At 43.6% G+C, this 26,662-nt stretch overlaps 2 protein-coding genes across 22 annotated transcripts in view; both read left to right on the forward strand.

Annotated features, from left to right (window-relative positions):
• The window catches only part of SRRM1 (serine and arginine repetitive matrix 1), a 17,983-nt gene extending 7,850 nt beyond the window's left edge, over positions 1–10,133 (forward strand). For 6 of the 21 annotated variants that reach the window (XM_083809768.1, XM_083809788.1, XM_083809777.1 and 3 more), the window contains 12 exons: positions 1–13; positions 557–676; positions 2,163–2,434; positions 2,578–2,658; positions 2,999–3,085; positions 3,685–3,829; positions 4,379–4,420; positions 6,104–6,208; positions 6,548–7,006; positions 7,803–7,989; positions 8,740–8,934; positions 9,152–10,133. The exon at positions 1–13 is cut by the window's left edge and continues 191 nt beyond it. In XM_083809768.1, the coding sequence (XP_083665894.1) occupies positions 1–13; positions 557–676; positions 2,163–2,434; positions 2,578–2,658; positions 2,999–3,085; positions 3,685–3,829; positions 4,379–4,420; positions 6,104–6,208; positions 6,548–7,006; positions 7,803–7,989; positions 8,740–8,934; positions 9,152–9,256 (1,811 nt within the window). In that variant the 3' untranslated portion in view covers positions 9,257–10,133. The remainder of the gene's footprint in view (positions 14–556; positions 677–2,162; positions 2,435–2,577; positions 2,659–2,998; positions 3,086–3,684; positions 3,830–4,378; positions 4,421–6,103; positions 6,209–6,547; positions 7,007–7,802; positions 7,990–8,739; positions 8,935–9,151) is intronic. The other 15 variants (XM_083809784.1, XM_083809774.1, XM_083809778.1 and 12 more) reach the window with 8 other exon arrangements.
• A 16,130-nt stretch (positions 10,134–26,263) lies between these two features.
• Positions 26,264–26,662, forward strand: part of CLIC4 (chloride intracellular channel 4) — a 29,534-nt gene continuing 29,135 nt past the window's right edge. The window contains exon 1 of the mRNA XM_083810134.1: positions 26,264–26,471. Coding sequence (XP_083666260.1) covers positions 26,400–26,471 — 72 coding nt within the window. The 5' untranslated portion in view covers positions 26,264–26,399. The remainder of the gene's footprint in view (positions 26,472–26,662) is intronic.

A 26,662-nucleotide genomic window follows, 5' to 3' on the forward strand; every position in this document is an offset into this window, starting at 1 on the left:
GATCACGGTCAAGGTAGGGCTTCTATTTGTCTTGATTGCAGAGATTGAGAACCGAATATTTTCTTCTGAAATTGCTATTTAATGTAACGTTCTCAGTTAAGGTAATGATGTTTTTAATGATGTTGAGCTGTGAGTGTTTTAGGCCAAATGAGAATGACACATTCAGTGAATAAGCATGCTCAGGAGTTTTCTTCATATCAGTTCATGGGAAGATTCTTACAGGGACTTACACTGACTGGGGAAAGAACGGGGTACTTAATGCTGAGTGTGGCATTTGATAGTGGCAATTGTGTAGCCTTTTAGTAGGTAGGTTTACTGAAGATTTTGCAAATTTCCGCCTCCCACTGTTTTTTTTTTTTTTTTACTACTTAGTATAAGGTATTGGTAAACTTAAAAACACCGTGGCTGAACGTACTGCTTGGCACCATAATTTAAATGCTGCTGTAATGTAATGCACTTGGAGAGAAGCAACTTTCCACTCAATTCCCTGAGGCTAAATTTCCTCAAATCTGAAAATTAGGTAGTTGCTTTTCATTTGAATTTTTGATTGTGACAGGTCTTACTCTCCTAGAAGGCGACCAAGCCCAAGACGACGACCATCTCCAAGGAGGAGGAGTCCTCCAAGGCGAATGCCTCCCCCACCCAGACACAGAAGAAGTAGATCGCCTGTGAGGAGGTAAGATTCCCTTTTTTTGAGACACTTGAATATTTTATACTTAGATCTAGAAGGTAACAGTCATTCCTGAAAACTCAATGTTATCAAAACCACCTTGTTCATCTTAACTCAATACTGTTTGTAATATATAATTTGAGTGATGTAAAAACTGCGATGTCATATTTCATAAGTGTGTGGGGGCATTCTAGTTGCTGTGGGATGATTTCTTATGAAATTATTGCTGAGAATTCCACTTCTTTGAAAAGTAGCAACTTCAACACTTCCTTGAAATAGCTCTGGGTAGCTCCCAGCTTAGACAGACGTGACATCTTTTCTAACAGTTTTTTTCCCCACTTGAGGGAAAATGTCGAACAATTCACTATGAATTTTACTGTTAGGGATTTTTTTACTATGAGTCATTTTTCCATCACATAAAGTTAAGGTCAAAATTGAACTTTGACTTGAAATGTATTTCTTCATGTTCTTTTGCTTCAGTAAATAAAAATCTTTTCAGATTGTCTCTTGGGTGTTGAAGGTTATATTTTTGATGGCACGAGCAATTTTTCTAGTAGGAAAGCTCCGAGTTGTACTGCAGAGAATTGTATACTTAGGGTAATGTCAAAATAGATGTTTGTCTTCATAGGAAGAGAATAGATTCCTGTTTTCGTCGTAGAAAGAGAATTAGTGATGCTTCCTGTGTACAATAGTTCTTCCTTTTTAAGAAGGAACAATTCTTCCTTTTTTTTGTTTATGACAAGGTGATAAGTACTTTATTGAGTTTGTAAAGATGCTCATTTTGCACAGTTACTGTGAGAACTGTGAAAAGTATCAAATATGTATGTTTCAAGATGTACAAGAGCTCCCTTTCAGCAAATGTTTATCTCACTCAAGGTAGGGTTTCTTTTTTCCAGGTTCTCAGGAATTCTGCAGCCAAAGGTGGATTCTGCAGGTACACAATTACAACAGAACTTGCCACAAATTTTGCCGCAGAATTCTAGAGGCCCTACCTTTTTAAAATTGCAAAGTAAAGTTGAAAGACTAAAACATAAGGAGGGATATACTGATTCAGAATTGTTAAGCTGAATTTTTTTCTTCCTGGTATAAAAACTTTTTAACATACTTGCCCACTAAACTCTTAAATAGATCTATTTTGAAGATCATTAAATCACATGTGCTAACATGGAGAATTCTCTTAACCATCCGAAAGTTAGAAAGCCCAAAGAAAACTAATTGTACCCAGGAGAAAAGCTTAGTTGTAGTCTGTAGATTGACAGAAAGCAAGCAAAGGTAACACTAACATTTTTTTTTCTCACTGTAGTTTAAAGATAACTGAAAGATTGGTTGTTAATCTCTTCTACAAGCCACGTGTTGAAGGCTGTCCACCATGTTTTGGAAGTGCCGTTGTATGTGGCTCTCTATGTGCTTGCAAACAAATGCAGTTCTGTGTTCATGCTCAAACATTTCCTAAGCTGACTAGTCATAGTCTAATGTTATATTTGATTTGCAGGAGAAGACGGTCATCAGCATCTTTATCTGGTAGTAGCTCCTCTTCCTCCTCCTCACGTTCCCGATCACCACCAAAGAAACCACCTAAAAGAACTGTATCCAGTCCTCCTCGTAAAACACGTAGGATGTCTCCTTCTGCAAGCCCTCCTAGGCGGAGGCACAGACCATCTCCACCAGCAAGTCCACCTCCAAAACCACGTAGATCTCCAACACCTCAGCAGTCAAATCGTTCAAGAAAAAGCCGTGGCTCTGTTTCACCTGGCAGAGCATCAGGTAACAAAAATTTTCAGCACTTTAATCTTCTTGTGCTTTCATTTTATCAGAGATGGTATTTACAGTTTGTGAGAGCAGAAAAGCATGCACAGATATTAAAAAAAAAAAAGTTACAGCAAAGTTATTTGACTTTTGTCCTTTAGCACCCAAACATAAGAGTACTGAAAAAAGAGAATCTCCTTCACCAGCGCCAAAACCAAGGAAAGCTGAGCTGTCTGAATCGGGTATGGTTCTCACTTTTCAACACTGGTTTCGGGTGGGGTTTTTAATCAGGTGTATGACAATAAAAGATACTAGTAAAGTGCCAAACCTGTTGATAAACCAGCATTGAAAGAAAGATTTTTTCAGAAGCATAAATATAATCACTCGTATTGCGTAAGGTCTTTCATCTGAGCTTTCTTGGAAAAAGCTAAGCCGAAGAATAGTCCAGACTCAATACAACCTTAAGATGAGGAGAGTTAGTTAAAAAAAAAAAAAGCTTGATCTGCTGTACTTAATTACTTCTGCATCAGTAAGACATATTTGTATTTTTAATTTATTTTTTTTCTGTATGTACCTTTTCAGAAGAAGATAAAGGTGGTAAAATGGCTGCAGCAGATTCTGTGCAACAGAGGCGTCAATACAGAAGGCAAAATCAACAGTCTTCATCTGGTATGGATAATGTACATTTCCTAAAATTGGGCTGTATATATTTACCACTCATAATCAAGTACCTTTATTCTTCGTGAAAGTAGTGTGAGCAATAATAATTTTTTTCAAGGTTATGGTATGTATCATTATGAATTTGCATCTTTAAAAGTTGCGCTTCTAAACTCTTACTATCATACAGAAATATTGTTTACTATCATAGAATCATACTATGGTTTACTTAAACTATTGATGCATTAGGTTATTTTCTAATAACTTGGGCTTTTGCTTGCTTGAGGTCAGTAAGATAGCCTGGACTCGTTGTAGATTTTTGTCCACTTTGTTTTTATATATAACAGCAGTTGACTTCTTTTTTTTTTTTTTAGGTTACCTGGCTAGTTAAATGTTAAATGGACGGTTAGGTTGCTGCAAATTTTATTACCCAACTCTGATGGCTTTATTTATCACTTCAACTAATGTTTGTAGTTGAATTGCTTCTAAACAGAGGCTTCTTGTTTTGCAGGAGTGGAAGTTAGTGTAAACAACAGTATAACCATATCAGTAACTGTGTAATGAGTGTCATGAGAATCATATTCCAGAGAATAATTCTTCTACATTTATAGATTCTGGCTCCTCATCTTCGTCTGAAGAGGAAAGACCTAAAAGATCCAATGTGAAGAATGGGGAAGTTGGTAGACGCCGACGCCATTCACATTCACGCAGTCCATCACCATCTCCACGAAAACGACAGAAGGAATCCTCCCCTCGGTAATTTCTTCTTAAGTTGGGCATAACTGATGTCTTTTTTTAATAACTGGTTAACGTTGTGTTTATTTGCTATGCAACTGTCAGCAACTACCCAAAAGAATTTAGCCCAAAATTGTACAAGCAGATAATCCTTTTTCTCCAAAGTAACTGTCAAAAGAAAATGAGGATCTCAATGCTGGTTCTAGCAAGCTTCCTCTATAGTGACGTGATTGTGTTCTGACCTGTAATGCTTTATTAAAAGCCCCTACTATGAACTAAACTTGTGGAAAAGTTCATGGAATTCTCTTAAAATTGCTAGCCTTTGGAAATCACAAAGATAAAATTTATTTATTTTAATACAGACTGCTTTTTATTCTATTTCCTTGAAGTATCTTCTGTCTGTCAAAAATGGGATGCTGGATTAGATGGACCTTTGGTCTGCTTCAAGATTGCATTCTTCTTTGGCTCATTTGTTGAGAATTACCCTGAACTTTACTTGAACTTGCTCATTTTTGCCTCAAATTTACGGCAGTTAGATGTTTTGTTTTGTTTTTTCTCCACTGCTATCAGGATGCAGATGGAAAAGAGGTGGCAATCACCAGTGATGAAAAGGTTGGTTAGAAATTAATCTGTTAAACAGGATTTGCATATCAAAAGTCATTTAGATAGGCTCTCACTTACTTTGTCATGGACACGTACTTCTGCCCTTTGGATTTGTGCACTCAAAGCAGTAAGGCGAAGGAAATTCAGTCTGATCTGTTCCTTGTTGGCTTGTATTTGGGACCATTTCACTGGCAGGGAAAAAAGACCAAACAAAAGAAACACCTGTACTATCTCCTGGAAGAGAGGCTACTTGATAATTCTAATAAGCCTGTAACAGCTAATAACACTAATGTTCTCACTGATGCCTGAAAATAACTGAATACTTGCCTTTCATATTACAACTAAAACCCTTCCACGGACTTGCAATAGGGGATAAAGATCTTGATGTTCTGGGTCACACTTAATTTGTGTTTTCAGTACTCTCATTCTTCCCATCCATAAGGTATTTGGAGGTAGTAGTCGTATACTAATAGCTAACACTTACTTTTTTTCTTTTCTTATGTAGGCAGTATTGTTAACTCTTCTATTTGTGGAATTGTTTGGTATGTGTTGATCTTGGAATGTTGGAACCTCAGTGTATGATGGGTTTATTAATCTGACATAATCACTCGTGAGCAATCTGTGAATTAAGACCTAGCTAGAATACGGTTGCAGCATATGTAATGATGTGAGATTGTGTGACTACTTCTACCAATGTAGTCCGTTCTAATCATGTATCTTGTCATTTATCAAACAATTCTATGTAAAACAGATTGGAATTCAAAGATCTTAAACTATGCATAAAACTTGCAGCATACTAAATTCACCCATTGCTTATTGTGTAACTGCTTAAACACATTTAATTAGGGCAACCATGACATTTAGAGGCTGTTTTTCTCCAGATCATAAAATAATGTGCTTTGGAGTAAACTCTTACCTATAAAAAGTGTAATTCATTGCCTTGGAGAACAACAGCCAGGGAAGAATATTTTTTCTATACAAAATGCAAGTTTTCCTCCCTTTATAACTTCAGGAAAGTACAAACTTTATTGAAACTTCCCTGGAAGTCTGTTTTAAACCTTATCTTGGAGAGCAGAAAATGGCTTATTTTGTGATAACTTGAATCCAGATAGCTTCAGTTTTGCAACAACTCTGATTAATTATTCTTAGCATTTCAAGGAATAAGTCATTTTGGATTTCAGATACGTAGATAAAAGCTGTTTTCAAGTTTCACACTTAAAATTGATCCAACTTCAGACTCTTGCTGAAAGCATTCCCAGTTCCTCCCTTATGTTACACCTAGCAGTCATTACTGTGTGATGACAGAGTTTTTGTTGTTGTTGAATCAGTAAGCTGGTCTGACTCGTGACATGATCACTAGATTCAGCCTAAGGAAAGTGACAGAAATGAGCTTTCAGGAGAAGATAGGAGAGAGTGGGGCTTCCTCTTTGGTTGCAGGGTGCAAATAGGTCAGGTTAAGCAGAATGTGAAATTCTTGTGAGTGGTGTTGTGGGGTCTGAAGATTACAATGAAAATCTATTCTCTTACTTTCTAGAAACACTTGGATGTATTTTTTTCCCATTAGTGGTTTTACTAGAATTAGAAGTACATGAGGAAGATGCTATTGTATAGTGAAAGCATAATAATAATAATTAAAAAAAAAATCTCACAGCTCAGTTGCAATTTTTCTGAGTAATCCCTTTATCTCCTTAGTAGGAGGAGGAGAAGTCCATCACCCCCACCAGCCAGGCGACGGCGCTCTCCTTCGCCTGCCCCTCCTCCTAGGCGGCGACGGTCACCTTCATTGCCTCGCCGAAGGTACTGTATTGCATTTTTGTTGTGAAATGATTGCTTTTTGGTTTCTGACTTCCAACTATGGTGTGTAAAAGTAAATGCCATAATACAGGAAACCCGTTCCTTGATTCACAGCTTTACTAAGGGGAATATAGTTTTGCTGCTGAGATTTCCTATGGTAGGCATGTGGTCTGGATACAGTTTGATTGCTGTTATCAGGTACTGAATAACATCTATTAAGTTGATTTTTCCAAAAAGTTTTTATTTAATAAAGTTTTTAAGAATTTCAGAGGAATGATCATGTAATCATTCGAAATTAATTCACATGGCTGTTTGGCACCTGAACATCTGTTTTCTTTCTAGGTCTCCGTCACCACCCCCACGTAGACGCTCGCCTTCTCCACGGAGATACTCTCCACCAATACAGAGACGATACTCGCCTTCTCCACCTCCTAAGAGAAGAACAGCTTCTCCTCCTCCCCCTAAACGACGAGCATCACCGTCTCCACAGTCAAAACGCAGAGTCTCCCATTCACCACCGCCAAAACAAAGGAGCTCTCCAGCTGCTAAAAGGCGTTCACCTTCGATATCTTCCAAGCATAGGAAGGGTTCTCCTCCCAGTAGGTCTAATCGCGAAGCACGTTCTCCACCACAAAACAAAAGGCATTCACCTTCACCAAGGCCTAGAGCTTCTCATACTTCTGCAAGCCCACCACCACTGCGAAGGGGAGCTTCAGCTTCACCGCAGAGAAGACAGTCTCCATCTCCAAGCACTAGACCCATCAGGAGGGTGTCAAGAACGCCAGAACCTAAGAAGACAAAGTAAAAAAAAAAAAAAAAAATCAGTCTTATTTGTTGGTGGTGGTTTGATATTTTTTTAATTTTATTTAATAATACAATGAGAATAGCTGGGGGATCACATGGAAGTGGTTCTGATGTATTGTGAGGTCACTCAAGTAGTGGGGGCTCTGTTGGCTTTCATAGAACCGACCCCTAAGTGATTTTTCTGAAGTTTATTTTAATCAGTGTTTTCAACCTTAAGTGAAGTGTGGGGAGAAGCATTACAGAGGATCTAGAGTCTGAGGGGTCTTTTTAGTAGCCTAACAAATTACTGGGAATGAGCAGATAAAAAGAACTTTAAAACTTTTTTCCTAGCTTTGCTTAAAGCAAAATGAACTTTGCAGTTAGCTTTTAAATAAAACAGAATAAAACTGATGGTGCTGGCTTATTCTTTCAGCAAGAAAACATAGCTCAACAAAATGGTTTGCACTCTTCCTTCATTGGATGATAAAATAGCACTGCTATTCTCTTGAATTCTAATGAGGTTATAAATTAGTCATATCAGAAAAAGAAAGGGAGCAATCATTCCTGAACAACAATAGCATTATTGTTTAACAAGCTATCAAGTTGCAATATCCTTTCGCATTACGGATACACAATGGTATGAGATCGTTTTGCCCTTTGTAACATACGCCAGCACAGTAACTAATTTTTTTTAAGTGGCTGCTTAACCAAGTTATAAATACAAATGTTCATTTGACTTTCTGTAATTTTTACTTCCTTGTTTCATGTCATATTTCTAACACTAGAATCTAAGTGTGGCTTTTCTGTTTTCGAGGGCTTCCACACCAAGTCCACGATCTGCAAGACGGGTGTCTTCATCGCGGTCTGCATCAGGATCACCTGAACCAGCTCCAAAAAAACATCAAGGACCTCCATCTCCTGCTCGATCTCGTTCCCCTTCTGCAAACTGGTCACCTGCAAAAAAGGCTAAAAGTCCAACTCAGAGCCCATCACCTGCAAGGGTATTTCTTTGCTAATAAAAGCAATATTGTTTGGGGGTTATACGACAAGTTATTTTCATAAAGACTTAATGGCTGAACAGCTCTAAGCTTATTCACATGGCAAAATGAAAAATAGTCTTGGAGTGATTTTTTTATAGTTAAAATTCTTACATCACAACACAAACATTTCAAGCTTAACATTTCTGAGTCTGAAAAAAGTGCTGTTATAACTTTAGAAACAAAATACTTTCTCATTTCATGAAGTTACTTAAGTATTGCTTTACTTTTAGTTAGTTTCATGGCCTGCAAAGTGAGGTGATCTGAATTATGCTTGGCAGTGTTATTTGCAAACTATATTCATAATAGGAAAGAACAGATAATTCGGTATTCTTACCTGTTCTGTGAATGTTTCCTAGGGACATTGCATTTCTTTGGTAGAAGAGTGTGTTAGGGAGTTAGATTCCACCTGCAGTATTCATTTCTATGAAGAGGCTTGCATGTTGTTGCTGTGACAAGCATATCAAGTTTGTGTGGTGTTACGTTCTGTATTCAGACAGCACAACCGTGCATTATGTTACTTGGCTTCTGGGATTGCTACTGTCAGTTCATTGGCATGTGACTTTCCTCAAGTTCTGAAGGCAGTCTGGACTTCACTGAGTTTCAGAAGTTGCACAGTCCATCTGAATTGCCAAGTATGGGTGTGGGTTTGTTCTAACTGAATTTTTAAGTCTTGGAAATGAGTTGTAATGTCTGTTGAATGGTTTGTTACAGAATTCAGATCAAGAAGGGGGTGGAAAGAAGAAGAAGAAAAAGAAGGATAAGAAGCATAAAAAGGATAAGAAGCACAAGAAACACAAAAAACATAAGAAGGAAAAGGCGGCAGCAGCTACAGCAGCTGCTGCTGTGGCTGCAGCAGATACCACCTCAGCACAGGAAGAACAGGAAGCAGAGACAGAACCCAAAAAGGTAGGAATTTGGTAGATATGACTGTTTCAGAGTCCATTGTAAGAAAATAGGTAGAGAAGGAGATGAATGTACACAGTACTCTGATAGCAAATAGCAATCTTACTTCAGAAATGCAACTTCCTGTTTCATAACTTTAATTGATGATTTACAATAGCGGGAGGACTGCAGCCCAGCTTGGCTTTCAGTATTTGAAGAAATGTTCTATCTTTGTTTCAAGGAGACAGAAAGTGAACCAGAAGACAACCTCGATGACCTAGAAAAACACCTGAGAGAGAAAGCACTGAGGTCAATGAGGAAGGCGCAAGTGTCACCACCATCTTAGGCTGAATCCTTTGATATAATGTACATTTTATTTGGTTTGTACTCAGAATTCAATTTCAAATTGCTAAATGTGTTTGAGCTTTAGAATATAACATTTGTTGTAATAATTGCTAGGTTGAGGTTCACCATGTACAAAGGGCATGGATTTACATTACAAAAGGTGTCCACAGTGTACTAGTGACATTCTTTCATTGACAGTCAACATAATTTCATTTAGAGTGAGACTTCTTAGAAGCAGTAGGAATTTGTTTTGAAGGTTTTAAACATGACCGTCAATTCCCTAGTTTCTTTGAAATTCAACAAAGCCTTTAGAATAATTTGTGAGGGTCTCATTTGACTTCTTTTGTATCCACTTACATTATGCTACTAACCTTTGTGGTTTGTAAGCTTGCCCAGAAATAAAACCACTGCAGAATTACCAAGGAAGTACATATATTTTAATGCTTTCTACTGTTGCCTGTACAGTCTCCATTAAAGTAAATCAAGAATAGCAATTTAGAGTGGTACATAAATGAAAGCATGTTGTTTACCAGGACACTGTGGGTTTATATTGATGTAACATGTTGATTTGGAACACTGGAATTTCATTTGTATTTTTATGTTCTTTTTTTAAAGGGCAGTTTCCATGATCAGCAGTCCCAGAAAAATTCCTTCAGTTACATAAATTTTGTTTGTGAGATGTCGTTGCCCCGTTCATAAATCTTGTCTCGTTGCGGTTCTTCTGAATGGTATAAGCAACTTTCAGAGATGTGGTCTTTGAAAGTTTGAGGAACCTGAACTTTGGATATTGTCATGTTTTCACTGTTTTTTGTTTTTGTTTTTTTAACTAAAGCTATATAAAGCTTGTGGATTAAACAAAATAAATTTCTAAATTTAAACAGATGTTGGCTATTTTTATATGAACACTTACATTTGCTAATCAGCTTTCTTTTGTACAGGTTTAACAAATACACAGATAAGAAAAAATATTTGATGCAGTATGTTGGCTTTTGAAAAATCAGGACCTTCATTTTTAACTGTCCTATAGATAGCAGAAATAGCCCTTTTTTATTTCAGTGGTGCTCCTAATGTGTCTAGATTGTTTTACTCTTGTTTTGCAAGAACATCAGTCTTACCTGGTCAGCACTCTGTTAGGATGGTAATGTCTAAAAATAAGCACGCACACACACAAAAAAATGTTTGCCAGTGAAAACTGCTTGTCATAGTAAGTAGAATGTTTCAAAGTATTGCAAAAAAATCATGACTTAAATGTCAAGTTTGCATAAATTAACTAAATTTTGTTCATGTAATCACTGGTTTGAATGATCATCTAAAGAATTCTGGTTGCTCACTGTCTTGTATAGTCATATTTGAAACTTGGTAGATTGCAGCTGTCAAATCTCTAAAAATTCAAGCTCTGGTTCTGATAGCAAGCCAATCTTGGAGTCTAGGGCTCCTCTGGAAGGAGGACTGAAACATACGAGCTTTTGAAAATTTTGTTCTACGTCTGAAGTAGATGCGGTGTGCACAATTAAGTGTAGATATTTGATTAGTCTTCTTACTTGACATTGTGTAGGGTTTTAAAATAAAACTGGTATTATGTAGATACCAGATGCAACTTTTAAAGATAACCCTTGCTTCTTTCTTCATTTCCTTATATGCTGAATCTTTTTTGTTTCTTAGCCTAGTATACATTGAATGCTAAAGTGCTTGTAAACTTAGTACATCAATGCTCCAGTGTTGAGTGTCATCTGTTATTATATGCGTATAATAAATTCCAAGAACTTTCTGGACAAACACATTTTGAAAAATACATTGGAGTCAGTTTGGTGCTATGAAACTACAGAACCTAACAATGTATTGTGCTAATGTCGTTGCTTCTTTTTTTTTTTTCCTGTGGTGTTTCTTGGCAGCGCAAATGATTCTGAAATTCAGTCTTAGAGACTGTATGCGTGCAGTTTTCACAAGGAGTTAACATTCTGTTCTTTACAATTTCCATCTTATTTTCATATGGATTTTTGACCTCTGCATCTTTTAATCTTTGGAGTAATAGAAGCTCTTTAAAAATATTCTGTACCTGAGTCTCTGACAGCTTAACTTTCCTTATTCCCATTTTTCGTCTCCTGCCTCCAGGACTGTACTTTTTGATAAAGGACTTCACTATTGATTTTGGACAAACCATGAAGGAATACTAGAACTTTCCAAGACTTGGGTGTTCCCCCCGCCTTTTCCTCTTTGGAGTTTCAATTCTTAGGTGTCCCCCTTTTTTTCTGTGTGTCTATCCATAAAGAATAATTTGTTTGAAAAGAGGAATTAATACACTTTTCAAGAAAAATTTCACTTCTAAATAGAATTTAGCATAATACTTAGGTTCCTTCCTACTTAGCTGTATATCACATTACATTCAAATACTAGACAAGTGATAGCAAGCACCGTTGTCATCTTTTGAGTTACTACACCGTCTCTTGCTGTTCTGAATACCTGTTGTATAGATATTTTGTTTTAGTACAAAATCACTCAAGGATAATAACCTTTAGTGTTTGTGTCTGTACTGTGGAGTTTTGTAGTGGTGAACTGTTGACTTATTGAATTCCTCTCTTGATCGTCTGTAATTGAGATCACATCATCCAAAGTCAAACTTGTCTGATCTGTTTGCCACTCAGTCATCTTGGTTAATCTTTTATCTCTGTTCCTCAGTCCTTTTTGTAGTCATGTTGTTGTAGTTCACAAGGTAACCATGTAGGATGCCTTGTATAATATGGCAGAATCTCTAGTGCATGAATCATACTTGTTCTTTTTATTCTGAATCTGCTAATGCTGTATGTGTACTTGTTAATCAAGGCTACCTTCCTGAAATGACAGATAAGTGGGTTTATACAACTGACTTGCTGCAACAACTATAACTATGCCAAAAAAAATTATCAAGTTTAATTGGACTTTAATAATTTAGATGAAGATGATTCCACATAAGTAAACCTAAGGATGAAATGAGTCACTGGCAGTTCATAGTAAAGAAAGATGTATTTGTAGCGTCAACAGATGCGACAATAGCAAGGGTGTGTGTAATAGTTTATAGAAACTCACTGTTGAACTATTAAATTTTTCCACTTACGTGACTTTGGAATTTTGCCTAGTGAGTTCTTCATGGGCCAGCTCCCTGAGCTTCACCAGAAGTTTTATACTCACACTAATTTATGAATTCCCTTAATGCTCAGGACAGAGGCAGTTCTACTGGTTTGTGAAATGTCTATTACTCTGAAAGCTGTAGTCTGAATGATAAATAACATCAGCAAAGCAGAGTTCAGTGCTTAGAGTCATAACTAAAATTTTGCATGTCAAAGCTTGCTCAGCTGCATGTTGTCTGACTAATTTGTCTCCCAAGCAGAGGCTCAGAGCTGGAGAACTGTCTAGTGTAGGCTATGACATAAGGTGCACTAACTTGTAGCAGCTTAAATACACACGCGTTTTTGCACACTGCTGATTTCATTCCACAAACACTAAACCTACTAATATGTATCTTTTCATACAGAAAGTGCTGTTGAAAGAGTAGCTTTGAGCAGGGCATCGAACTGCATTTCTGTGGAGTTTAAGTTCAGCTGCTGAGTGTGGTAACATCGTTTAGTGTAGGATCATTTGCTTATAAAACTTTGACTCGTATCCAGCATTGACAGCAATACTTGGTTCACCTGTCAATCTCTATCCAAAACTGTGGTACAGACTTTGGCAGGCAAAGGAGATCTGCCACTTTTTAGTGTTGCCTTGCAGCTTCTTTCGCTTTACTGGAGGACAGCTTGGTTTTACTGCTGTACCTTTTAATTTTCCTGTCATTCACAGAACTTTACAGTGGAATTATTTTTTTTCCCTCTTGGTCAGGTCTCAGTCATTGTAATAAGTTACACTGAAAGTAGTATATTGTTTTAATATTAAAAAGATTCTGAAATCTGAAAACAATAGGCAATTGTATATTTTCATATTCAATCAACGGTTTGACTTTTGAACTTACTGCTTCGGCTCTCTTAGAACTAGTTTGAAGAGTTCGTATGTTTGAGTCCATTTTGCTACAGAACGAAGCAAGAAGACACTGTTCCCTGCCCCGGTGGCTGGAGTAGTCCTGTAACAGTGACTTCTGTCGGAGCTCTTTGTCTCAGAAATCAGTCAGTCAGCTGCTTGAAGTACAGCACGCGTATCGCATATTCCTCCTGTATTGCATTCTTGAATGCATAAGGTACATAAACTGTTTAACTTATAACGCAGTCTTTGTTTCAAGGTATATTCCGGTTGAAATAAGCAGCTCAACTTGTTTTCTCTTGTTCAGGTTTAGTTCTGAATTAGTAATATTGTTTTATAGTAAAAGTGAAGCTGAGCTACCATTCATCATGCTTAAAAACCTTATGGTCCACTTGTGATGTTTAATTTAATTCCTTTGTTGCTTAGATTACCTCTAGTAATCAACATGCAAATATGCAGACAAAGTTCCTCATATGCCCAGTTCTGTGCATGGAAAATGTCTGAGAAGGGTGAGGTCTTATTTCAATGGCCTTAAAATAGTAGAACTACCGATGGTCTTTGTTTAAAGAGGTGGTCCTCAGTCTATTCACAGCAGACATTATTAACACATTTGTCTGTATTACAGGGTTGGCTGGAGGAAGCTAATGCAGGTGGAGAGCTCTGCAGGTTACTCAGGTGCTCTGTGTGTGTGTGTGTGTGCTGTGTCATGCAGCAGCTGAAGACACAAAAACAGGGATTCAGCTCGGGGGAGCTGCGCGCTTTTACCTTTAAAGGATTTGTTTTGCTTAAATGCAAGCTGCAGTTATCGCAGGGCCATGCCTCTTCTGTTATCCTTGGATGAATGGAGGGAATTAAAAGCTGCTACCACTGGCCAGGCTTTGCCAGGACAGGATGCACTTGCGAGTGCCTCTCACCAGGTGGGGCTGGGAGCAGGAAGGCAGGGCTGTGCCAGGGATGGGGGAGAGAAAAAAACGGCTCTGTGACTGGTGTCTTACATTTAAATCAAAACTAGATTTCAACATTCTTCAAGAGGAATCACCGATTAAAATTGTATCAGTTAAAGTTTAATTTAGTTATCTATTAAAATTTACTCAGTGCAGAAACTTCCAGAAAAGGACACCAGGAGAAAGGTGTGAAGCCTTACCTGGGTGATCGTTGATGTGAAACTTGTCTGACCCAAATACCCAAAGATTTGGGTGTTTTTTTAGTAAAAGAAAAGTTTTTTAATAAAATTGTAAAGTAGTCTTTAGGGTCTCTTCACAATGTGAAAAGGACTCACTTTGTGTTGCTGGGCTCACTTGCCCTGTTCACTAAAACGTTGCCTATTGATGACAATGAAAAGCACTGACGCATACATACATGCAGCAAAGTAGTAAACATTTTTCTGAAGAAAAATATAGAAAGTATACTGAACTTTACCAGAGCTGTTTTAAGTATTGTTAAATGTATTCAATTTGAGGCAGTGAAACAGCAAAACAGCATGCAGACTGAGCTGGTCCACAAACCTACCAAAGTAGCACGGGAATTGTTCAGTTTTTCAGCTTTTGAAGAGGAAAATGGCTGTGAAAATCATCAGACATAGCAAAACAACTGGAAAAAAAAGTTCACGTTTTGTTCTGATTAACTTTCATCTATGTGCAATTTGGCAAAATACTGGGGGGGGGAGGAGGTATTTAACAAAGTCAAAATATGTCTGTAAATTGTATGGTAAGTGCTTACAAGCATACAGGGATGCTGTATCAAATTTACAAAAAATAGCATCAAGCTTAGAGTAGAGACCCACAGAGTTGTAAATTGCATGCCTAGCGTTTATATCAGTTACTTTCTTTAAAGAAAAATGAAACTAAAAATGCAAAATAGGATAAAACTGAATACTAGAAAAGATGCTTCCTGTCTACTAATTTAAATCAAGATTTAAATGAGTGATTTCAATTAATTCAAGCATGCTAATAAACCCTGATTCCACCCATCCCTTCTTAAGCAAGAGAAAATGGGGAGCTCTCAGCCTCCTGCTGGAACAGAACACAATGTCTTCCGTGCCAGGGCTTTAGGAAATTTGGTGCTGGCTGCTCTTGGAGACAGGACAGTAGATTAGATGGAGACAGCCCGATCCATTAGGGTAATTTCTGTGTTTAGGCTAGCAGTGCCAGCTCTGGCCTAGTATACAGCGGGCCACTTAATTAAATTTTATATCTTCTCTTATCTGCTAGAGGGTTTGCTGAACTGGAAGCTGTTGCATAATAATGATTATAACTACTTTGCAGAACTAAAAGTACTGTTGGAAAGTACTGTTGTTTTTTTTTTTTAATCTTTCACTTAAAATCATGAGCTGCAGTATGCTTCCTATGCATTTTGCTGATGTCTTATATAACTGAGAAGGGGCTGTGTCCGAATAGCAAACAGGTATCACACAGGGCCAGCTAGTGTACCAAGCAGGGGAAATACTATGGAAAATCCATATGCTTCCTTAGCTGGGAGTGTCGTATTTTATAACGTGCTGGTTCCTGGGGCAGGTGAGTCAGTCATTGCGCTTTCGTTTGTCCAGGTGAAACTGGGATTAGAGGGCACAGTGACTCACAGCGACAGTGACCTCCTGCTATATGCACCCACTTGTTCAGCAATGTTTTACTTCTATTTTTTGCTGAGATTGTTTTGGATAACCCAAAAATCAGCACTGCAGGAAAGAGCTTGCTGGCTCCCAAACTGGGACCAGCATCGAGTGCTGGCAGCGCCCCAGCAGCTTTGGGAGATTTGCTGCAGAGGGGTGGGTGACTCTGAGCCTTTACCGCAAGGTGCTCTAGTCACAAAGCGTTTATCTTTGCAGTTTGTATCATGGCAGATTCCTCAAGAATGGCATTTTCTCTCGTCTGGTATCAGTCCCTGGGGGTTTGCACGCTGAGAGCCCGAGGCAGGCGGTTGTGCAGGGCTTAACCTCTCGGCTGTGAGCTGTCTCCAGGGACTGGGGGAGGCTGCTCAGGCCAGAGGGTGCAGGGGAACAGGAATTGCTTTTAATTCCCACGTCTGTTTCCCCACCCAGGGCATGCTGCAATCCATGATGTAACGAGTTAAACAGCAGAAGGGATGTGGGTCTGGCTGAGGCCTTCCTTCTATACAAACGCAGGATGTGTTTGCCCCTCGGGCAGAGCGCTGTAGGTAGCCCTTGCTTGGGAAATCAATGCTGCCTTTGTGTGCGCAGCCAGCCCGAGCAGCTGTGCAGTTTGTGAACAATTCCTGCGCAGGAGAGGCTCAGCCAGGAGGCGAGATGGGAGCAGGGCCTCGCTGAGCGGCCACGAGGGCTGTGGGGCCGGCGCCCGGCAGCGATACAGGCCCATGACGCAACCGGCTTAGAGGAGGATCTTGCCACTGCATTAAGGTAATAAATCCAGGGCATAGGAGGTGCTTACAGAGAATCCGAGAAGGCTGTTGTCTAATAGATAGCTGACTGCTCAGGTCGCTCTTTCCAGTTGCGGGAGAGGAGCGGGGCTGGTCTGGAGCACGAGCTGCATCCACAGTCCCTGGGTGCAGGGTGGGAGCTGCGTGGGGTGATGCTCATGGCATGCCAGCCTGGATAGCTCTGGATCCTTCCGTTTTACTTAAAAGAAAATATGGAAAACAGTGCTATCTTGGGCAAGCAACGAAGGGGAAAGAATTGTTCAGTCCCTCTGCAAAAGCTTTGTGTTAAATCCAAGGGCAGAGCTTCAGCTCATGCAAATTGTTGTGGCTTCGTTGCAATAAATGGCGTTTTAGTTGCTGACATCAGATTGGGGGTGGCCCCTGGAGAGAAGTTTCACCTTATGCAGCCAGACTTACAGAAGCATGCACATCACTTATCTGCTTGGCCTGATCTCCCCTCCAGTTTTCTCCCCACCCTTGAGCTGCGCTGATGCCGCGTCCCACCCCGGGCCATCCCCAGCAGCGCCCATCTCGGCTGCCTTCGTGGCGCTGCCCACACCTCGGGGTGTGCTGGGAGAGGTCAGGGTGTCAATGTCCCTGGTGGGACAGACCCTGCCTGGGCTTGCAGCACTATTTGGGAAGATCACGAAAAAGTATTTGGCTGGGGACAGCAGCTTTTTGTGATTCCTCATTCAGGTTTTAAAAATAGTCTGTCTGCTTCAAATGAATGACTGAAGCTAGCAGAGTTGTTATGAAAAAATCAGGTCTCCTTTGTAAATAGCCTCCACATGCTTCCCCTCTCCAGAAGGGGTTTTCAGCTCCCATTAAAGATTGGTCTCTATGTCAGCTGGACTTCAGCTCAGAGAGCAGATTTGACTACCGATGTGAAAAAATTACCTTTGTCATTGCAATGATATTTTTTTAATGTGACAGAAATGGTTTGGCTCCTTTCCAGCTTGTTAAAACCTCTGCAAGTCCACATGCACCGACACAAGGGGACAAGAAGACAATTATATTAAGTGCATGATTGGCAAAACAGAATCGAGCTCTTTCTTATTTATTTTTAATCTATTACAAACACGTGAATGAATCCTTTTATTATTTATGCTTGAGGATAAAGCGAGCTGTTCTCACAGCTTCTGGAGGAAGCAGACTCCACTTTCAGCTTCAACTCTTCTTTCCGGGCAAGGAAAATGGACACCTCGCTGTTATCCAGGACAGAGATAACTGACAGCAATTATGTGAAAATGGAGTAACTTGCACATTTTGTGGGAGACCCGGGAACTACCCAGGAGGAGAACAGCTCCACGTACGCAAGGCACAGGACAGGGTGAGTGGCTCATGGTGGTGGTCTGTGGGTTCCCGAGGCCTCCACAGAGTAAACCTCACTGCTGAGAGCGAGCTTCGTCCTCCCGAAGGCTCTCAGACTGCTTCAGCTGGGGCATCCTGTGAGCTCGGTCACCCCGGCGTCTGCTTACTGCTCCGAACGGCGGCTGGGGCTGCAGCAGCACCTCAGCCGGAGCTGCAAGCACTGTTCTCCAGCTACAAAGCTTTGCTTCATCACTTGTCCAAATTATGCTGCATGCGCAAAACACCTTGTCTCAAGGTTAGCTCTGTTGCTAACAGAGACTTGGCCTTTCTCCAGCTGCTGCTTCCTTCCTCCCTGTACTCAGTGCAGCATTCAGTGCCTTTCACTGCCTCAATGGCAGCTTGGAGAAACTGCAGCAAAATGTTAATGTAATTTGCTGCTCGGTGTCCTTTTCTGATCTTTTCTCACTGGGGAAGAAAGGAAATGATGACGGCCCTGAGCTGAGGACACTGCACTGCAGCTTGCTCCGCCGGGGCCTTCTTCCTAGTGCCACGGCAGGAGCCCAGCTCTGAATGCCGCCGTTGTGATCCCTGCGGCTGTTTGGCTCTGCTGGGGAAGGGGCCCTGGCTCCCAGGCCTTTTGAGCAAGCTGTAACAGTTTGGGGTTATCAAATGTGAATAAAAAATCTGTGTACCCCTGTGCCTTTCCACATCCACTGCACTCGCCACAGCTCTGCTTTGCCACGAGTGTGTTGCACCCACCTCCCATCAGCCACAAACACACAGTTGATTTTGTCAAACCAAAAATTAGCTTCTTTTGCTGGAAGTGAAGCCCCCAAAGGAACTAAAAACGCTCTGAAGTCCCTGTCCATGTCAACCTGATTTGTCTGCAGTAACTTTTCCCCCTAGAGGAGCCCAACGTGTTTTGCCATTGCAGCCGATTTTCCAGTGATGCAGGTGGTGCACGGGCTTTGCTGGGGTCTTGGGGACCATGGTTTGTCCTCTCAGCTCCTCGGTGCTGGACACCGGTGTCCTAGCTGGGTGAGCAGATGGCCAGATCCCAGCCTGGTGCTGTGTGGGCCTCCATGGTTTTCAGGAGGAACCAAGGCATTTTGCATGCAACCAGCAGCACTGGTTTATCTGGGCTGATTGCAGCGGGGATTTGCCTGCGGAGCCGAGGCGGCTCCAGCCCCTGCTCCAGCTCCTCCTGCGTGGCTGCCGGGCTCCGCGCTGCCTCCACACCCTGACAGCGCCCAGCAGCGGCCCTGGCACCACCCTCGGATGGAGACATCGAGGATGCAGAATGCAAGGAGCAGCGTTCCCCAGCACCAGCAGCAGCGGCCCCTGCCACGATGTGCCCTGTGTTGGACCTCGGGCATGGGCTGAGGACTGGTGCCCGGGGGTGGGCTTGCTTGTGAAATAACCCCCTGGAGGGATAGGGAGTCCCAGGATAACCAGTTCCTGTAGGGGGGAGTTATGTGGAAATTGGGGGTCTGGGTGTAACCAAACCTTGCTTGGGTTTGCCGTGCTACAGACAGGGAGCTGCCCTGCTGCGCTGGAGCCCGAGCAGCTGCGCGCATGGATTTTCCCCCCAGGTTGTGTCCACTGATGCAAAGCGAGAAGTCTTCTGATGTTATGACTGGATTAATAGGATAACGCCTAGGCAGATGGTGTGGCATTGGGCGAATGTGGCAGGGACCTTCCCTTCCAAAACAGGGTTTCTGCCAAAATGCCCAGGGAGCCCTAAATCTGTCCACCCCTGTGGTGAGAGCCCTGCAGGCAGCCCAGCGCAGGACAAGGGGTGGGCGGAGGGTTGGACTTCTGCCAGCTGACAACAGGGGATTGGGGCTTATTGTCTCGAAATGCACACCTGTGTTTTAATGAGGGTGTCATTTGAATTTAAATGACATCGCAGATGTAGCCCTGCTAATTGCTCACTTGCATACCCAGAACGTTAGATCAGTAAGAGAAAAGTGAATCACAGAAACCTCTTGTGCATCTAATTGGGAAGGCTGTAGAAAAGCAGACTGTGTTTGAACCACCTCGTAGCGGTGTGCATGCTGCCACGCGTGGCTCTGGTGTGGTTCCACTGCTCACCTCGCGGCTGCGAGTGGCCGGGAAGTGCTGCAGATCACCTGGCGGTGCTGCCACCCGTGGATGGGACACGGGACGGACGCAGGGGATTTAAAAGGGGAAAGCGTCTGCAGCGCTGGTGCTCAGAGGGATGCTGTGCAGGGCCGGGGGGGCTCCAGTAGCTTGTGTGTGTGCAGCTCCCCGGTGCTGGGCTGGTCCCGTGAGATGGACGGAGGGAGGGGTCGGCCTCTTGCACGGCTGCCCCAGTTTTGCATCTAATCTTCGGGCTCTACTGTCTGTTATTGTAACTTAGTAGGAGCCTTATTAATATCACTACAAGAGTGTCTCGTAGTGATCATTATACAGAAAAACCACTGGGTTAAAGAGGTGATTATTAAAATTGCAAAATCAAATACCTAGTGTTCAGAAATACTAGAAGTTCAGCCTGAGCAAGTAGAGCGCGTGCTGCAAATAATCGGCTCTTGTAAGGGGAATATTTGGGAAATCTTTGCTCTGGTTCTACCTCCAGGATTGTCATTCTCCCCATCTGCAGGGTGAAAGAGGCTTTGCTGTGACAAGGACCGCAGCTGCTCCTGTGAGTTTTTAAGCTGTGACTCAGGAGGTTCAAGTTCAGGTCTCCATCCTCCTGTGGGCATATCAGGGCTTTGGGCAAGTCACTTTCTTGGCACTGCTGTGCCTGCAAGGTTTAAAGAAGGTGGAGGAGTTTCTGTTACTGTGTTTAAAGAGCTACTAGCACTATAGGTGTTGCTGAAATACAAATAATTTTATCAATAAGATTATTTCTGAGTCCTCATAGGATTGTGAGACCTTGGATTATTGTCACAATCACATTTCCTTTTCTTTTTTTTCGAGTCCTTTGAAAAAAAATCTGGCTCATTCCACCGTGACTCAGATAGGAGGAAATAAAGTCCACATTCATCACGTCACCGCTTGAGTCAACTCAGCACTTACGCCATTAGTCCGGAGCAGGTTGGCTATGTGATGGGCGTTTGCTTTTGTGTCTTATGATGATTGCAATTAATCTTGGATATGGGCTTTGCCCAGAGAACCACCTGGAAAGCTTGGGGGCGTTCAGATGCCTCTTCTGTGGTGCGCAGCTTTGCCCTGCCCAGGCAGCGGCTGCTGTCCTGCTGCAAGCATGGAAATGCTGCTCTGAGCAGTGGCTGCGGGCTGAGCTGGAGCAGAGGACATCAGCAGTGTATTTACTGATGAAAAAACACAATGGTTTGTATTTTTAAGAGTGACAGTGTTGCAAGAAATTGAGATGGATGATCAGGTGTCTACAGTGGTTGCATGGTTTTGTATCCAACAAGCATGAGGATAAAGAGCTTTTGGTATTGGTTTTGGGGTTTCCTTTTTTTTTTTTCTTTCCCTTCTTTTTTTTTTTCTTTCTGATGTTAACCTGCAACCAGAGAGAAAATTGACCGTCTTGGTGTCATGGCTTTAATTGGGCTGATGCTCTGCAGACGCTGTTTGCAGGCGGATGAAGGGACTGGTGCTTCCACCCTCAGCTCACACACAACGGAGCATGCAGCACACCAGAGGCTGTCTGTGTTGTGCACTGCTTTTCGGCACAAGATCTTCCCCCGGGGTCTTTTACAGGACTTGCAGACCATTAAAAAGCCACATCAAAGAGCATTTCTTCCATTTAAGCTTCATGACAGAAGCCAGTCCATGGTGTTGAAACCCAGCTGGGAGCGGCTTGGATATTATATAAAGAGTTCATTAGGGGAGTCCCCAGCTACTGGCAACTTTCAGGCTTTTCACTTTGCACTGAGATGGAAATCCAGGAGGAAACACAGGTGGTGGCATTTGATTGCCGCACTTCAGTATAGTGAGGTTGATTTAACCATTTAATCAACCAAAGACAGACAAACTTGGTATTTTGAGAGAAGCAGGCTGCCTAGTGTTGTTTTCTTTAACAAAATCACACTAGGCAATTTAAAGAGCTGGAATGACAAAGACCTTAAAAGAAAACAGTCAGTGCTCTTCATTTATTTACTTTCAGGCAACTTTTGTGCATAAGGGTAAGGAAATACAGATTTTATTCAAGTAGGTGATGAAAAAGTCCTTTTTTTCCAAATAATTTTTGAAACCAGCACTGTGATAGATTTGGGGTTTTCTTGCAGGAGCCCCAGGTGTGTGTGGGCTCAGTGGGGACGTGTCTTGGGAGGGTCCCAGCTTCTTTCTCACGCAGCTGAGGGTCCAGCTCTCACCCTCAGTCCTTTCAAGGTCCCTCTCTACAGCATGTGAAGCTGAAATTTTAAATTTGCTTCCTGATGCTAACAGGACAGGAAAACCCTTTGCAGCATGGGCCAATATCTGAATTTTAAAAGCAGGGCAGTAAGAAATACATGGAAAAGAGAGAAGAGGCACGGCACCAGCCTCCTGCTGGTGCTCTATGTGTGGTCCTCAGAGCCAGCCTTCCTTTTTCACTCCTTGGACATCAGCTCCAAGGGCGGCCAGCTGCCAAGCAGGATAACTTTCCCAATGTTTCAGTGACTCTAAAGGAAGCGAGGTGAAAACTCTGCCTGTGCCAGCGTTCCTGTAAAACCGACCCCAGCGTGCCTCAGTTTAGGGGACTTGCACAGCCCAGGGAAACCTGCAGACAATGCATGCTTTGTCTACCTCTGTTCTCCTTGGGTGCCGTGAGATGCTGAGTCCGAGTATTTAACCACAAAATGCATTAATTACTGTCCAGCTCCCTGGGCTAAGGACCATATGCCAGTAACCAGAAAAAAGAATGCTATTGCATGGAAAGTACATCGATTGTTAAATGTCTCTAAGCTGCAATTAATTCCACTAAAAGTTCCCGATTAACGCTTCCTAGAGGCATTTATCCTTCAGTGTTCGTGCTTGGAGCAGTGTTAACTCAGACTGTGCAAAACAGGAGTGACCCAGAAATGGTGGGATGAAGTCAGCTCCCCATGTAACGATATGGGACATGTCCTTCTCCCGCAGTTCTGCCTGCCTCTGGTGCCAGCCCACAGCAGGGAGCTCTTTTCCACCACGTTCTTCACCAGCACCAGACGCTAACTCTGGGCACAGTGCTGCATGTCCTCAGCTGCTCACTTCAGAGCCTTGTGGGATCAGCTCCGTGAGCCTGCAGTTAATGCTAAAATTTGGCATTCGCCCCGGATGAGAATAAGCTATCTAGGGACAGCTGGTTGTGAGCTACAGCAAACTGCAAACAGTCTGACACAAACAGAAGCTCGATCTCCCCCGCAATCCCTGTAAGTCTGGCGGGATAACACCCTCCAATGAGCTCCATAAACAAACACTGCTCAACACAGGGATAATAAAATAAAAATGAGCAATATCAGCAAGACAAAACAGTCCATCCTAGACAGCAGGTGATGGACAGAGCCAAAAATCCCACTTTGTGCTTGGACAGGAGGCACAGGGCGACTGGAGCTTATGGGGTTACTCTGCGAAGGGGCACCACTGCAGCAGAGCCTCTGGGACACGCGATCCCTGGGCCTGTGCTTCTGCTCTTCCATGTCGTCAAGTCTCCGGGGAAGGGCTTTGCAGCATCCCAGCCTGCAGACAGGCCCAAATTAGCACTGGAATGAGAATACTGGTATTTTTAAACCAGGCGGAGTCGTTTCTGCTTTTCTTTTAATAGGTGTCCGTGGGCAGGTTCTTCTCACAGTTTCACCCACCGTGGCTTTATATTGATACAACAAATCCTTCTGTCTGGCTGGGCTCTTGTTTTCAGCTGCAGCCAACACTGGATGGTCCAGCACAGGGCTATGCTGCATTTTTGTCTTCCAACCTTTCCTCAGCACCCTTTCTTCCCTAAGCAGATTCATTCTGTTTAAAAAACAGGATGAGGACTTGGCATGTGGTCCTGCTGAGTTGCAACACGATCTGCATGCTGAGTGCCTCCAGTGCCTGAAAAATCCCACTCAGGGATAAAGAGCCACTTTTGAACCCCGGGGTCAATGCTGCAGCAAATGCCCCTGGCTGAGTTTGTGCAGCGAGGGCTGGGGCAGGAGAGCGCTTGCTTTGATACGTTTAACATCTGATGCCTCCAGTTCCAAAAGCACTTGGAAAGTTTGAGATGGAAAATTGCTGCATAAAGGCCAAAGTGCTAGAGAAATGAAACAATAATATACTGTACTGCTGCTCTGACAAATGGAAATAAGCCTTCTCAATACAGCATAAAATAATATAGAGGGAGTGACCTGCTGCTCTGAGTACAGGTGGGGGGCCTGAATTGCTTTGTTCTGACTCCCTGACTTGGTGCAAATTTAGCTTTGAATAAGTCACTTTTCTGACTCATTTCTCTTAGCTGTAAAAGGTGGGTAATACTCACTTCTCTATGAACCGTTAAGAGGATTGGTTATTTATTTTGTAAAGCTTGGGAAAATTAATTCTAAGTATTATCCTAAAAACCTGCCAGAATAACATAACCAGCAATTACAGAACTAAAAAACAACTGAGAGCTTTCAGCATTCAAAACTGTTCTGAACGTCATTAAAGAAAGAGGTTTCAATTGAATGGGAAGGATGAGGGCTTTGGTATGAGGCAGCTGGAAACCAGGAAAATGTCATCTAAAAGTAAAATAACTGAAAAGATGTTAAGCAGCCGACAAGGCTGGTGCAGCTGGATATAAATGAAATAAGCTATTAGCTGCTCTGCAAGATAACACCACGTGAACTCTTTTGTTAAAGAAGAAAATCAGTGGTAGTGAGGAAAAATGGCCCTGGCAACTCATTTGTACTGCTGGTAGAATAAAAACAAAACAAAACAAAACACAGAGTGTCTTACAGACCTCTGCACCTACTTTTAGTGGCTCTGTGGGGGAGCTGTTTCTTTGTACTCTACACCTTATCTTCTCAAAAGTAGGAGGGTCTTTGCTTTGGGGAGGGGAGGCACAAAATACCTCAGCTTTTACAAAGCCCCCTGAGTTTGAAGCTTTTGGCAGAAAAGGAAGGCGAAGTGCAGAGTGGAGGGTGATGACTGGCCCTGTGTTTCATACTCCGTGCTGCCCGGTCACGGCTCGGCGGACTCGGCTCCTGGCCTGTCGCAGCAGGCATCGGACAAGCAGCAGACGATAACAGCCTTCACCTGCCAGCGTGCTGCCGTGGCCTTGCAATTAAAGCCCCCTGTTAGCAGTTTCTGAATCTACCAGGGACATGGGCCTCAACTGGTGCAAATTTCTTCTGTCACGCAGAAAAAGTGAACTTGAAGACCCCCAAACCAGTGCTTTCAGACCTCTGTGACAACCCCATTTAGGGGAAGTGTTTTTCCCTCTCCTCCCTTTTCCTCCCCGCCCCTTTCTCCCAGCCACATTCCAACAAAGGTATCCCTTGTGGTACAGTCTGCAATTAATTTAGGGTGGATTATTCACTGAGGTTCTTGGACTGGGCTCGAACGTGTGGTCCTGCCTTGCTCCCAGATCAGTTTGGTTACAGTGACACACCGACTCCCAATTTAGCCTGTCCCACCCTGTGAATCAGAGCGACTCCTTGGACTCTGTAAAACAAACAGAGAGGAATCTTCCACTGGCTCCGGAGGGAGTTTGCTGCGAAGTGCCGTGAAGAAGCCATGGGAGTGACAAGGACTTTGTCATATCAGCTGCCCAGCCCTATCAGCGCAGGGAGAGAGGCCAGCAGCAGTTTTTCCTGCTCTAGATGAAAAGTTGCAGGGACACTCAGAGATGAAATTTGTTTAGAGACATCCGGTTATGCAGGACTGAGGACGGCAAAACCCCTGGGGAACGACGAGGCTTTATTGCCAGCCAACGCTCCGCTTGCCACCATCTTGTCCCAGGCCATGTGGCCCCACGGGTGCTTTGGGTACAGGTCACAGGGGGCTCGTGGGCATGAGGTGGCTTGGGGAAACTGTGCTGCGGGCTGCCCCGTGCTGTTTTGGTGAGAAGACTGGAAACGGGCGAACGCCGAACGTCACCGCGCCCGGAGCCTCCAGCCCCTGCCCTCAACAGCGTGGCAGAAACCGGGCTGGGCGCGCTCCTCCCTGCCGCCAGGCAGGAGCCCGGCCTGGCACCACCGCCCCGGGCCCGGCAGCGCCCGCGGGGCCACCGCCTCCGCCAGGGCCGGGCCCGCCCAGGCCGCCCCGGAGCGCCGGGCCCCCCCCCCCAGGGCCGCCCCGCGCCGCCCGCTGGGGACCCCCGGAGCCCGTCGAGGAAACCGTTGGCCCCCCCGGCCCCGCCCCCGCCCCCGCCCCTCGGTACTGCCCCGCCCCCTCGGCCCCGCCCCCGGGCGCCGGCCGCGGCGGGTCCCCGTGCCGCTGGGGCGGGGCCGCAGTCGCGCGCAGGGCGGGCGAGGCGAGCGGCGGAGCAGGCGGCAGCCGTCCCGGCGGGGCAGCTCCGTGCGAGGCGCGGCGAGGGGCGAAGCATGGCGCTGTCCGTGCCGGTCAACGGGCTCAAGGAGGGCGACAAGGAGCCCGTCATCGAGCTCTTCGTCAAGGTACGGGGCCCGGCCCGCCCCGGCCCCGCTCCCCTCGGGCCGCTGGGCGCCCCCCCCCCGCCCTCCACCCACCGCGGGCTCCGCGTTCCCCGCAGCAGCGGGCGCGGGGCCCCCGGGCCGCACGCGGGGTCCCGGGGCCGAGGCGCGGGGCGCTCCCCTCGGGGCGGCCGCGGGCTGCGGGCCGGGCGGGG

Source organism: Anser anser, assembly GCF_964211835.1.
Source record: "Anser anser genome assembly, chromosome: 24".
In the NCBI taxonomy this organism is placed as follows: Eukaryota; Metazoa; Chordata; class Aves; order Anseriformes; family Anatidae; genus Anser; species Anser anser.